This window comes from Scatophagus argus, chromosome 1 (genome assembly GCF_020382885.2).
Source record: "Scatophagus argus isolate fScaArg1 chromosome 1, fScaArg1.pri, whole genome shotgun sequence".
Taxonomy (NCBI): domain Eukaryota; kingdom Metazoa; phylum Chordata; class Actinopteri; family Scatophagidae; genus Scatophagus; species Scatophagus argus.
In genome coordinates this window covers 701,987-715,861 of record NC_058493.1, presented here as the reverse complement: position 1 = coordinate 715,861, position 13,875 = coordinate 701,987, and the positions used below count along the sequence as shown (strand labels likewise).

Sequence of the window (13,875 nt, the reverse complement as noted above, 5' to 3'; positions counted from 1 at the left end):
TGCAGACGTCATTCAGGATACAGAGCAAACATAATGCACAGACAACACATATCTGAACGTGATGCAATCCGGATTCCTTCTCCACACACATACATGCACAGGTGAGCTTACCCGTCCTCCATAACAGATGTATGATGTGGCGCTTTGTCTTACTTTTGCTTGACATGGTTTCATGACTTGGTGCATATTCCAGCATCCAGCTAATTTGAATTACACTATAAAGACAAAACTATACACCATAAAGCCACAACTCTGTATGGGGCTGTTTTTCAGGGGTGGGGCTAGGCTTGTTTCTTTCAGTGAAGGGAAATCTTAATGCTTCAGCATACAAAGCATATTTTGGACGATGCTATGCTTCCAAATTAGTGGCAACAGTTTGGGGAAGGCCCTGTTTTATTCCAGCATTGTTGTACCCCAGTGCACAAAGCAAGGTCCATAAAGACATGGTTGGATGAGTTTGGTGTAAAGAACTTGACTGGCCTCTCAGGACCCTGGCCTCCACTCCACACCTTTATGATGAAGTGGAATGGAGAGTGCAAGTCAGACCTTTTTTGTCCTCACAAATTTTCCACAAAAACACAGCCACATCTTGTGGAAAGAAGAAGAAGAAGCTGTTATAGCTGCAAAGCTGGCTATGTATTTAGAATGTAATGTGATTAAAGTCCCTGTTAGTGTAAGGGCCAGGTGGCCCAATACTGTTGTCCATATATCAGGAAAAACATCGTACACAGTGTTATCGTAATTTGATCAAACTTCGAAAGAAGTATCTATATGTATTGAAGTAATTAAATATTTATGCATGTTTTTCCTTTTCCTGATGTGTGTATACATTATGTTGGCTGACTCTGCATATATATATATATACATATATATATATACATATATATATATATATATATATATATATATATATTATATAAACATGCACATTAGGTTAACTGGCAACTCTACATTGCCCCTAGGTGTGCATGTGTGAGTGTGTGGTTGTCTGTCTTGACGATGACTGGCAACCAGTCCAGAGTGTATCTCCTACCCGCAGTCAGCTGGGATAGGCTCCAGTCCCCCAGCGACCCTGACAGATAAGCAGTATAGAAAATGGATGGATGAATGCATATATGCAGACTAGAAATAAATGTTTGAAAACCATCATTTATTTATTTTTTGTATTTTCACTTTAACAAGCATTAGTCTCACATAGTGACCCTGTTTGGAATGATTCATTATAACTTTATTCAAAAGTCTTCTGTCAGTCCAAACTGTTGCTTTACAGTTGCAATCAAAAAAGAATTCAAGATATTCACAGTGAAACTAGTGGACCTTTAAATAATCAAATAAATACAACAAATAAACTGCTGCAAGAAGACTATACATTTTGCCTGTCATGCTTTTAACTTACTACCCTTTTGCAATTAATTTTACTAACATCCTGATCCTCAGCTACAGATGGCAAAGTCTTGTTCCCCTTCCTTAGTTTACTGAGGAGATTCTTCTTCAACCAGAAGAAGAAACAGCTGGGAAGCATACTTGCTGTCTGTCCTCAACAGAAAGACTTTGTGTTAGGGTGGCAAAGAATCAATGGGCAAAAAGTCTGATCACATTTTAGCGCTCCTTCATGTGGCACTGTACTTATTGGGATCTAACAGTGTGACTAATATAACATTCTTTTCCTTTTTCTGCTTTCCATAGGTGCTACTCTTGGTTTAGCTATGGATACTGGGTGCTGCACCTTTTCGTCTCTCTGAACAAACCAGAATGTCTAACACATCCATCCATGTGCATATCAGCTTGTTCGCAGCAAGGCTGAACGAGCACACTCCAGCTGCTTGTTCGGTATTCTGTAAAGGTTGTTGCTGAAAATGTCAGGATGAAAGATCATGCTCAGTGCAGGTGTTATTCCCCACTCTTTAGGACACTGCACTTGTATTTTGTTTGGACCTGACTGACGGGACAGTGCAGGAAGAATGTTGCCACCTGGAAGTACAGTCGGTCCCTGGTTTTACAACATGCAGGATGGAGTGCATGGTTCTCCCCAGGACACAACCATGTATTGGTATCATAGAGTTGCTGTCTCATCTCTCATGGAAACTGGGACTGTGAATGATCTGAGAAAGCTTTCCAAAAGAGTCCATTGTGTCCATAGGTTCTTCTGTTTCTGCTGCACTCTGCCTTGAGTGATCAGGATATGAGGTCTGATCTAGGATGCTGATCCTGGGGAGGAACTGGGCCAGAGCTGGGACACCTCGGTCTTGACCTTGCAGCCTCTGCCGGTGATCTCCCAGACTGAGCAAGGCTCCATGTCTTTCTGAAGTGTAGATGTTGTACCCGTCCGGCAAGATCTGCTCTCTGAAGGTACAGTCATCTCTGCTGTAGCTGTGCTGGAAACCATGGGAGATATTCACGTGTAAAAATGTTTATAAATACTACGTTTTTGAGAAACTTAAGTGACACATTGCCTAATTTGGAATATCTTTTTTGGATGTTTGCGATGACCTTTTGCATCATCATCCGTATGTGTATTTACATATCATAACACCCCACGACCCTGTAGGAATAAATCAGTATAGATAATGGATGAATGGTTGTTCATGTGACTGAAAAGTTTATTTTAAGAAATAAAATGAGACTTTGTAACCTTTAAAAGGGAAAAAATCACACATTCTTACTTGAAAAGTTGAATTCGCAAGTGACAAAACCCACTTTGCTGACTTCAGCACACTCTGGGCTTTTGCTGCTCTAGCCTTACTTGGTCTGGTGTGACCAGTAGCTGCCAGTGACTAATGCTGGCTCACTTTACTGCTCAGTGATAGACATTACTTGGTCATTTTACTTATTTTACAGTTCTTGTCTACATGAGCTAATGATAAATTGCAAGAATATGTCATTACACTGTCACATTATTTACAAAGACACTGAACTACCTGGACAAAGGGAGGGATGTTCCTCTTTTAATAAGCATTTTACTGCAGCTGAGTACTTCTTTGTAGAAGTATGCTCAGGGTTTATTAACCCACTAAACAAGACAAGGCCTTCAAAGCTTACCCCTTTCACTCAGTTTTCTCTTCATTCTTTTTCTTAAAGCAATCCGTACCAAAAAAAGCAACAGGAAAAGATCACTTGGATCCATACTTTGTTAAACAGTCCTCTTTGAGTTAAGCACTCCACCCAATGCTTTCAATGAGTTTTTATGCTGGTATAATTGAAAATGTCTGGATGTTGTGCCTCTTCACAAAGGTGGAGATAAACTTGTCTTACAACTATTACAACTATAACTACCAGCCAATTTCAAAACTCTCTGGCCTCTCAAAGATCCTTGAATCTTTAGTCAACAGCCAGCTGAAAACAGTGTCTTCCAGTAATTAGGGCACACTGTACAGGGTTCTATTCAAGTTTGGTTTGGTATTATTCACCATTTGTATGAATAATATTGGCATGTCCATCAATACATGCAATTTACATTTTTTAACACCATTTTATACAGTTAAGCAAACTTTGTCCATTGATAATTCACAGCTCTCATTTAACATCCTACAATATGCACTCCCTAACCTTAAACTTGTTTTCAATGCTGATAATGCTTTATTTTTTTCCAGATTTAAGGAAATTGACAGTAGTCTTCAGCTCTGTACTTTGCACACTGTTTGAGAGCACCATTCTGATGTATTTCAAAATGTGTAATGCGGATTAGAGTGATTTGTCACTCTAATCCGAGGGAACAATGATCACTTAAGCTTAGACTATGCTAACACAAGCTGATTTTGCTTTGTTGAGTTTGTGTCAAGTAGGTACTGCAGTACCAAGTGAGCTGTGTTTGTTCATGTCTGTTGCTTTAAGTGGTTCAACTTTTAAAAAATAATTAATTGGCATGACATTATTCATAGATTCTATGCACGACTGAGTGTTTGAATCCATGATTTACCTGATCTGAAACTAATCGGCTTGCTTTTAAGGAAAAAAAAAGTTGGGAACTGCTGGCCTATGTGAATATATATTTTTACCAATTTACATATATTTTTATGTAAAATACTATTTTATTTATTTATTGTATAACGAATAAAGTCTCCCTCATGATTGGTGATATTATTTTATTAATCAATGGTATCCAGTGAGGCATAGCGACATGACTACAAAATGTGAACTGAAGTTCCATTGGGATTGCATGAAAGGTGATTTTAGATAAAAGGCCCCTTTTATCAAAAAACATACGTAAATGGTGCTGCAAGTTCTTCGAGAGTTGTTTACTTTGGACAAAGAGAGCCAGCCAGAGGCCAAGGTTGTTGTTGCTGCTGCTAGATCTTTTCATTCAGGTTTTTTACTTTGCAAACATATACTACCCTGTACCACTCCGGACAAAGGTTGATGAACTGATCTTCTCTTTGAATGAATGTCTGACTGGTATGCAGTGTATGCAGTGAAATTTAAGCTGATTAACAACATATGAAAAGCCACAAGGGGCACTGATAACATGAAATCTTTTTGAAGATACTTACACATAATTTTAAGTATGACTGACTGTATACACATTTTGAAGAATAACTGCTGTTATGTTATGTTAGAATTTTTTTTAGCTGCACTGCTTGCTTGTGAAAAAGTGCAATTTATCAAAAGATCATGATTGTTAAACAGTTTGTAACAACAGTTAATATTGAGCAATAATCAGTAACATGATGAGATTCATTTCATCATTTTATGAGTCTAGATGTAGATGAAATATAGATGTAACATGCTTGGTTACTATATATAGAACTCAAACTTGCCAGTATTAATAAAACTAGAAAAAGCCTGAAAATAATAGGCTTGCTGAAAATTCCGACTTACAACATTTGAAATAGCTGAAATACTGAAAAAGTTGAAGTTGAAATGGCAGTTCTTGTTCACACTGTCCATGGTCCATGACCCAATCCCAGATATGGTGAGAGCTCTATTGTGAAGTATGCAGGCGACGCCACCATCATCAGCCAAATTACAAACAATGTTGAGAGTTCGTTTCAGGAGGAAAACAACAATCTTGCAAAGTGCTGCACAGCTAACTACCTGTTGCTCTGATTGTTGATTTTAGGAAAAAAAAGAAGGCAAAGACACACATCCCTGTCTACATCAGTGGTGCTGAGGTGGAACAGATTAACAGTTTAAGGTTGCGAGGAATCAACATCACAGAGAACCTGTCATGGACATCAACATCTCCACCCCGGTAGAAAAAGTTCAGAAACAACTGTACATCTTCAGACAACTTAAGATGGTTACATCCCAGTGCCAAGTCCTTGAGAATAAACTTGAGAAAATCAGAGGGCAGAGTCTCTGCAGATACAGACACCACCGCACGCTTGCAGTAGGTCATAAATGATGAATGATCATTTTTGTATGAATCTACATATAGTTTTTTAAGTTTTATATATTTAAGGAAGTTCCTACATTATACCTTTAATTTGTTTTACTTATGTTAAATGTGTTTGATAGTGCTCTGAGATTTAGTCAAGTTATAAGTAATGTAATAATGTACTGGATATTTAGCTGGAGTAATCATTCAGTACAGTGGTAATTACACAAAATTATTTTTCCCTCACTTGTCATTTTCTTGGCTCATGACTTTTCATAATCACTTTGGCAAAATATAACGTCAGCCACTTCAATGAATGTACAAATGAATAGAAACAGGCTGTCACCTTATCCTATGAAATCCTTACCGATGAGTACAGTGTTCCATCGCCTTCTATGCACAGAAAGCGTGCGGTTGCTGCTCCTCTGATGACAACACAGCCTGTATCCACTGGACGGATCTCCAGCAGGCCTGCGGTTCAGATATTCATCGCAATCAAAAATCCCTTCAGGCCAACTCCTGTCATCAGTGTGCGTTACTGACAAGCGTCACAACTCGTTAAGTCTGTTTTTTTTTTTTTTTTTTTTGTTTTTTCATACGTGACTTACTGTACAGAGTTTGGTCTGCAGAGCCGTGGATCTGTCCATCCTCACTGATCAGTAGGTGCAATCCCGGTCTGGCGGCGTACAGGTGCCTGAGCCGCACCACCTGGCCCCAGCCGTGGGCGATGTGCGGTGCTTGGTCCAACAGAGGCATGCAAAGAACTCCAACCGAAAAAAACATAGTGACAGCGGACGCAGTGGTGGCGAACAGCAGCATAATTTAATTTAATATCTAGATTTAATATAATTTTAATATCTCTATTGCAGCTCCCACCAGTTTGCAGTAAGTGAGCCCCATCCGAACGCAGCCTTTTAAATGTGGCCCTTATCAGTTGCAGATAACCCTCTCTCCAAAACCCAGTTCCCAGAAGCTGATCACAACACACCCCTGCACTTCATCCAACTGAATTACTCTCGGCCCCAGAGGGAGCCCCACACCACTCCTTGAAATGACACTCACTTTATTCAAAATTGGGCAAAACAGGCTCAATTAATAAACACATAAAACACACAAACAGATTCGAACTGTCGACGTAGCACGCGACTTGTCTCGGGGCTACATCAACGTCCACGCACGTCTCCCTGTGGCACACCAGAGGGCTACATACACACCACAGGCTTCAGTGAATAGGTCAGAGCTCCACATGTTTTCCATGTGTCGGTAAGGTCAGGCAGTCTATTACAGCTATACTATCAAGCTGCTGTTTATAATAATAAAGCAGGTCCATCAGCATTTCCCCTCATTATTATCATCAGCACTACTACTAATATTATTGGAATTACATTATGAATGTTATTATGATAATTATTATTATTAGGTACACACTAGGCAAGCAGCGCAGTGGTGGAACAAAGCTACCAACGCTATGAACATTTACATAAGACTGTCTTACAAATCTCAGGTAGGCCACGTTGAGCCCATAAAATATGTTGTGCTGTTACAGATCAACTGTATCTTCTCATAATAATAATGTTTTTACTTAAATAAAACTTAAATTATAGACTGAATTAGCATATTAGGTCCAATGCACTTTTACACTGTGGTTTTGCTACTTTTACTTAGGTAAAGGATCTGACTACAGTATTCATAATAGTAGTATTAACATATAGCATAGTGTGGTATACCAGTAGTAGTAACAGTAATTTTCTTAATATTTTTTGGGTTGTGAAGAGCAGTCTGGCAGAAGGAACAGTTCCAGCCTATGTAAACACTAGAACATTAAAACTGCATGTGCATTATACTGATGATCACGTTGCAAAATTGTGTTACATAAAGTGCTACCAAAGTAGTCAAATTGCACATGCTTTATTTGTGGACAGGGTAAAGTCTACATATTGGTCTGAATTCAAGCAGAGCTGTGAGACTGGGTCATTCCACATTAAAATAACAGACTTCTTTCCGCTCTTATCACATTCTGGCCTGTGCTTCCGCTGTTCAGCCTTGCATTTACATACAAACAAGTTAAACTGTAATGGAGAGTAAACATTACCATTCATCAAAATGCAAACTCAAGCCCAGACTTCAAAACCTTTTCACTGGCAGTTTTTTTTTTTTTTTTTACATCTGTGCAGCTCCTGTCACTAGATGGCAACCTAGAATCAGAATAGTATCTTCAAAGCCAACTTGAGTTAGTCATTTCTCCAACACAACGCGGCTGATCACAAAGTTCACAGAAAAAGAATGGAAAAGAAATCAAAGGAAAAATGCAACAGGTGCAGAGCAGAGGAGGAAGAAGAGAGAGGAAGAGATGAGCAAAATGTCAAAAGAAGAAAAAAGCAGGAGGGGAAGAGAGAAGAAGGATAAGAAGAAATCTGAAGACACAAGGGAGAGCAAATGAAAAAAAGAAAGGCAGAGATTTTCTTATGTACCCCTTTGTGTGTCCTTTTTTTATTTTATGCTTCTAATAAAAATGAAATATTGCTAAATTTAGAGTTTGTTTTCTACAACAGAGGACAGCAGTGATGTTTGAAAGAAACAGAGAGAACAGCCAGGCTGGGTTAAAAGCTGAGCTGCTTAGACACAGTCAACAAGGCAGGCTTTAGGGGGTTGATACAACCTGTTAATAGAAATGCAAACAGGGCTATAATTCTCACCACACAGTTAATGCCAGATTTCAGAAGAGAACACTTTTCAGTGCTTATGATGAGATAAAGTGATGGACTCAGTCGTATTTTAGCAGAGCACACGAGAGTGGACTCCAAATGTACTCCGACCGCAACAGGTTGGAGCAATGCAACATAAGAGGCTTATGTCTGGGCGGAGACTTGTTCATTTCTGCTAACTGTGTTGTTGTTATAGGACCGCTGTGTCCCTTCTTGTTGAACATTCATAACATGTTCTTAACTCCATACTGCTAAATGCTTTGTTGTTGTTGGACGGCCATGTCCGTTGCTAAATTTGATTTGATCTGCTTATTGTTTTTTTATTTACACTTGTGTGTTTTCTTTGTTGAACCTATCGCCTCCAGCCAATAAACTGATATTTTACCAGTTGGAGGACCGATGTCAAGCCCACCAAACGAAAGTTCATCTGTCTTGTTACCGTGTGGTAAAATAAGCCAGTTTTAACACCTCGCTGATAGTTAGGATCCTCTTCTTCCTCTTCTTCTCCTATTCCTCTTACTAACCCTCTCTCACACACTTCAGACATCCATGACCACCTGAGTGTTGGGATCACACGGTAGCATAACTCTCTTGGTTCAAGCCCTCATGTCTGAGTCGTGATATTGAACCTGGTGACACACATCACTCGTGAGACCTAATCTGCCATCTTTGGCCTCTCTCTCTCTCACACACACACACACACACACACACACACACCACATGCATGCTTTTTCTTTGCTGTAATATAGTTGCTTGTGTTTGTTGTTTAGTTGTAGTCCATAACAGATATTTATTAATTGGAAGTGGTTTTGATTGTAAATTAATATGGCTTTTATTAATAAATTCTGTTATAGCTTAAGTGGTCATTGTTTGTGATTATTTGCATATTGTCGTGACAGTTGCTGGATTCTTACAGCTAGTGCTTGGATTCAAACCTTCACTGTTTGCTTGACAACTGTTAATACCTCTCAGATATTGACATTTCTCAGTGAACACCAGATTGAGACTGTTTTTCCACTTTGGTTAATGGTCACTGGTAACAGGGTAATGCCCCGTAATTGACAACACAATTGGTGCCTAGTGTGAGGTTGTCAACAGGACAACATAATTGATGCCCCATAATTGAAATTAGTTGTCAACAATTTTATCACTATTAATGATTATCGGTGATAATCACGAATGGTCTGCTAACACCTGCCCTACATGTGCAAAACATACAAACATACACAACAAGCAAGTAGGGAGGGAGGGAAGGGAATACAAGTGAGGAATGAGTGGGGTAGGTAGGGGGTGTCTTTAAAATACCCTCACTTTACAGTTCAACCTCTCGAGCACCTCAGACACATGATAACTGCCCAGAGTCTGACTGTGTGAGAAAAAAGTGTGAGTTTATTGCTCTGAGGCAATATCATCAAAATCAAGCATCCAGTGAAGTCTGATGAAAGTTGAGTCAGTTTGAACTGTTTTCAGTTTGTGTGCAACTGTGTCTTGTGTCAAGTGTTGTTTAATAGCAGCTTGCACGTCTGCCCGTCCTGGGTGAGGGATCCCTCCTCTGTTGCTCACCCTGAGGTTTCTTCCATTTTTTCCTTTTAAAGGTTTTTCTGGGAGTTTTTCCTTAGTCGATGTGAGGGTCGAAGGGCAGAGGATGTTGCTATGAAGTTATGTAAAGCCCTTTTGCTTGTAAAAATGGGCTACACAGATAAAGTTGTCTTATCTTGTCTTGTCTTCACCTGGACGTCCAATGACATCTCAGTTTGTAAGAGAACAAAACTGTATTTTTCTTTATCAAAATAGAAGTTTGGGAAAGTCATGAGCATTGAGTGTGTGTGTTTGTGTTAATTGGTCAGAGGCGGGGAGGTATTCCACCGAACATATCCTTATACATAAGGACTGTTGAATCACTTCTCTCTGTTAGTATACACATTATTAACGACCTTTTCTCTTCACTTGCTACTTAACTTGAAAGGCCCAGACAACGATGAGGAAAAAGGATGCAAGAGGCTGGCCTCTATCTTTAGTCTGGTTTACAGCCTTTAACCAGGCTGGCCTTGGTTGTGGCAAGCAGAAAGCCGTCATTCTTTCGGGCTGTGACAAGGCCCGTTTTAGCTCTGGCTGCAGCTGAATGGAGGGACAAAAATATATATATGGTGAAAAGCTATGTTAACACCTGTCCTGCTCTGGGCAAGGCCATGGTGCAGCAGATACATCAAGTACCAAGCAGTTCAAGAGAATGGAAGAAAACTGCTCAAGAGCTTAGCTGATGTAAGAATCATGCGGTTCCCATCAGAGAATTCAACTACAGGTATTTTATAAATGTCAGGGTTGTTTTTCTTGAGTCTGAAACAGTTCATCAGTGATCATGATAAAAACAAATTCAATTTGTCATGATAACAAGTAAATTATTTAGGATGTCAGTATAACCCAAACTGCATTTCAGTGGTTTTCAAGGGTGAAAATCTGATATATTGATTACTTCGTGTCTGATACCAGTTCCACCCTTTTAATCCTGGTAAAGTAGCTTTAAAGGAGCAATCCAGTAAGTCAAGTTACTTATACTCCATATAGGTAAAGGTATATGGACACTCCTCTTTATTATTGAATTCAGGTGTGGTTTGGGGTTGTTTTTCAAGGGTTGGGCTAGGCCCCTTATTTCTAGTGAAGGGATTTCTTAATGCTTCAGCATGCCAAGACATTTTGGACAATGCTGTGTCTCCAACCAGTGGCAATGGGCCGAGGAGGGACCTCCACGCATGACTGTGCGCCAGTGCACAAAGTAAGGTTCATAAACACATGGCCAGATCACTCCAGTGCAGAAGAACCCAACTGGCCTGCACAAAGCCCTGACCTCAATCCCATCAAACACCCCAACCAAAGCCTGTCCAACACCAGTGCCCGATTCCACAAATGCTCTGCTGCATGAATGGGCTAACCCCCCCACTGAAGCACTCCAAAACCCCCAATATGCCAAACCAGAAGACTCCAACTCCACATCAATGTCCATGTGCTTTGAATACAATGTCACCAAAGTCCCCTCTGGTATAATGGTCAGGTGTCCCAATACTATATAGTTTGTCTCTTCACTATACATGTGACCATTTGAATGTAGTAACTCATGTTAACAATTATCCAGAAACATGATGAGTGAAGATGTGGCAACAGTCAAGTCATGCTCTAACACCAGCAAAAAACAAAAAACATTCAATGACCCTGTTCAACTTAGAAAGACGCTCCAGCAACTGTTATACTTCCACAAAGTGTTGTCTCGTTGTTGTGAGGTGAACTGGTTGGCACTGTCACCACTTCACCTCACAACAACGAGATTCTAGGTTTGAACCCGCTGGCCAGCTGGAGTCTTTTGATGTGAAGTTTGCAATTTGTCATGGGTTCCCTTCCGGTGCTCCTGCTTTCTCCCACAGGTCAGACATGCAGGTACAGCGTGGATGTGAGTGTGAATGGTTGTTCATCTGTGTGTGCCAGCCCTGTTCATTGTGAACCCCGCTCCTCACCCCACTCTGCACAACATCAGCTGGGATGCTGCAGCTCTGTAAAGGACAGGGGTTGATAGATAATAACGGATGGACTTCTATAAAGTTGAGGTACACGCAAGAAACTGCTTTAAAAATGGTCAAAACTGAAGCAGCAGAGTTCAAGATATCCTGACTTTTCTGAATCATTTCCCCAAAACACCTCAAATACTGTAACTTTTCAAAATCCACTGTCTACACTTTGTAACACAGACTTTATTTTATAAATGTAAAGTGTGAAGTCAAAACTAAAATAGAAAGGTCTTCCAGCAATACACTAAACATTATATAACATCTTCATAAGCTCAATATTACTCCTCATAACAAACCCCTGAGTAAAAGCCCCATAAAGAGGTGTGTCTGGACACTTTTGTCTATATAATGTATTTAACTAGTTAAATCTCTTCACTAGTCACAGATTATATTGATTGATGTTATTTAGAAAAAAACAGCAATTTTCATTAAACACCCTTGAGTCATGCTGTGTCACATGAACATTTTTTTTTAATTGCAAAAGTACTGTGTAATAAAAGACAATCTCAAAAAATACAGATAACAACACACCTTACATTTACGGGATCAAAATTTTACTGTCAGCTTCCTTTAAGTTAGAAATTTGCAATGTGCACAGCACATACAGTGTTATATTTTATCAGGCCCTATATAAAACTACAGGACAACCAATAAAAGTAGTTAATACAAAAGTGTTATAAGACCACAGGACTTATAGACAGTACAGTATCATGTCATCATTTCACAAAAGAAAATACTTTCCCTGAATGCAGACATCTAGGCAGCAAACTTACAAAGAAATATATCAACAGTTCACAGTAGTGGATGTAAAAAGCAGTTTTAGCAACAAGGCGTCTTGATATCTATTGGTTGACTTTACTTTGTCCTGAATAGAGTTTGATTAAAGATACACTCTCATCACTGTCGATGTTTTAAAATTTGAAAGGGTTGGTTCATGTTTTCTTGCTTACCTCTAAATAGATCAAGGCATGCATTTTTATGCCAGGTTTGGAGATGTTTGTTTGTTATGCTTACAGATTTCTTTCAAAGACATTTTAAATAATTCCACAGCTTCATCTAGAACAGTGTTTCGTTACCCTGCATAAGATTCACAATATTCTTTACTAGTGACATGGGTGTATCTGTGATCAGTGTATGGTGGCTGTTCTACAAGAGTTCCTATGGTCAGTAGTGACTGTCAACCTGCATGTTGCTGTGAACCAGAACAGTGTGAGCAGAAAGTATGCTCCACCAGTCACACCCTGTTGACTTAAAGAAATACACTGGTCTCGCTGAATAACCAAATGAACAGCTGGAGTAGAAGCCTGGCTCTGAGTCAATAGCAGAGGGCAGAAGGGTATTCTACTGTAAACATGATGCCCAACATGCAAAGCAGTGATACTGGAGAACAGTGAGCACAGCCGTGAGCACCAGGCACACCAGTATACCTGTTTGCATCCCTGGTGACCGGCTTAGATGTTGCAGAGGAGATTTAAAGAACCGCACTGTGACAAGATGCAGATAGCTGGCAGTGGCTTTTACACATATTCTGACAATGTATAGAATGACGTGTCTCACAGTAGTGAGCCTGCATAGCTTGGAACAGTTTAGACGCCCATGCTGTTTGAAAGAATTACAGCCTAAAGCAACTGCAGTGACAGTTTGCATGATATTTGCTTGAGCTATTTGAGACTTAATACCTAGCACGTGTGTTTCTTGTGGCCAGCCTCTGTACTAATGCCTTATCATTTCTACTGGTTTGACTTCTAGAGTATGACTGGTTACAATTGGATGTGGAATGTTAAAACTGAGATTTCAAACCTCTTCAACCATCTTAGATAGAAGTCTTAGTCAGAGAACAGGAGAGTATAGCAAAGTAAATACAGAAAGCAGGTAAAATGCATTCACCTATCTCTCAGCAGTTCTTTTTTGAACTGGGTTGTTGACTGTTGTGTGTATTTGCTCATCACTTGCACCAAAGCCAGCTAAACAACACCTCTTACCTTCAGACATCAATTTCCACCCAGTTCTGTTGGTTTAAAACTGTCTCCACACCACACCTTCAGTTACTTAGAGGATATATTTACAAAATATATAAAGAAAAATATAGGGTTACTTGCCCTAGCATATAGTACAGTCAAACAGCTGTCCATAAATATTTCTCCTATGATTATCCTTTCTAAAAGTAAATCATAGGGTAAAGATAGCTGGAACGTGACAAGGCGCAACTAGGACAACATGGCCACCAGAGCTGGGCTGCAGTCAACTGCAGAGATTCACAGAGAGACAGACAGACGACAAATACAAGAAAGAATTCGGA

The 13,875-nt window shown here is 39.7% G+C and overlaps 1 protein-coding gene across 1 annotated transcript; it reads right to left on the bottom strand.

The window, feature by feature from the left end:
* Positions 1–1,082: 1,082 nt before the first annotated feature.
* Positions 1,083–7,440, bottom strand: fgf19 (fibroblast growth factor 19). The gene is made up of 3 exons (XM_046383130.1): positions 5,923–7,440; positions 5,682–5,785; positions 1,083–2,375 (listed from the first exon to the last, which is right to left on the bottom strand). The coding sequence occupies exons 1-3, from the start codon at positions 6,131–6,133 to the stop codon at positions 2,070–2,072; spliced, it is 621 nt and encodes a 206-aa protein (XP_046239086.1). The 5' UTR covers positions 6,134–7,440; the 3' UTR covers positions 1,083–2,069.
* Positions 7,441–13,875: the final 6,435 nt, after the last annotated feature.

What these genes read in the sequence shown, in the direction of transcription:
- fgf19 (XM_046383130.1), bottom strand. Translation starts at nt 6,133, where the DNA reads ATGCTGCTGTTCGCCACCACTGCGTCCGCTGTCACTATGTTTTTTTCG. An exon ending in TGCAGACCAAACTCTGTACA is followed by an intron (nt 5,786 to 5,922) that starts GTAAGTCACGTA and finishes TCTGAACCGCAG; the next exon opens with GCCTGCTGGAGATCCGTCCA. An exon ending in ATGGAACACTGTACTCATCG is followed by an intron (nt 2,376 to 5,681) that starts GTAAGGATTTCA and finishes CATGGTTTCCAG; the next exon opens with CACAGCTACAGCAGAGATGA.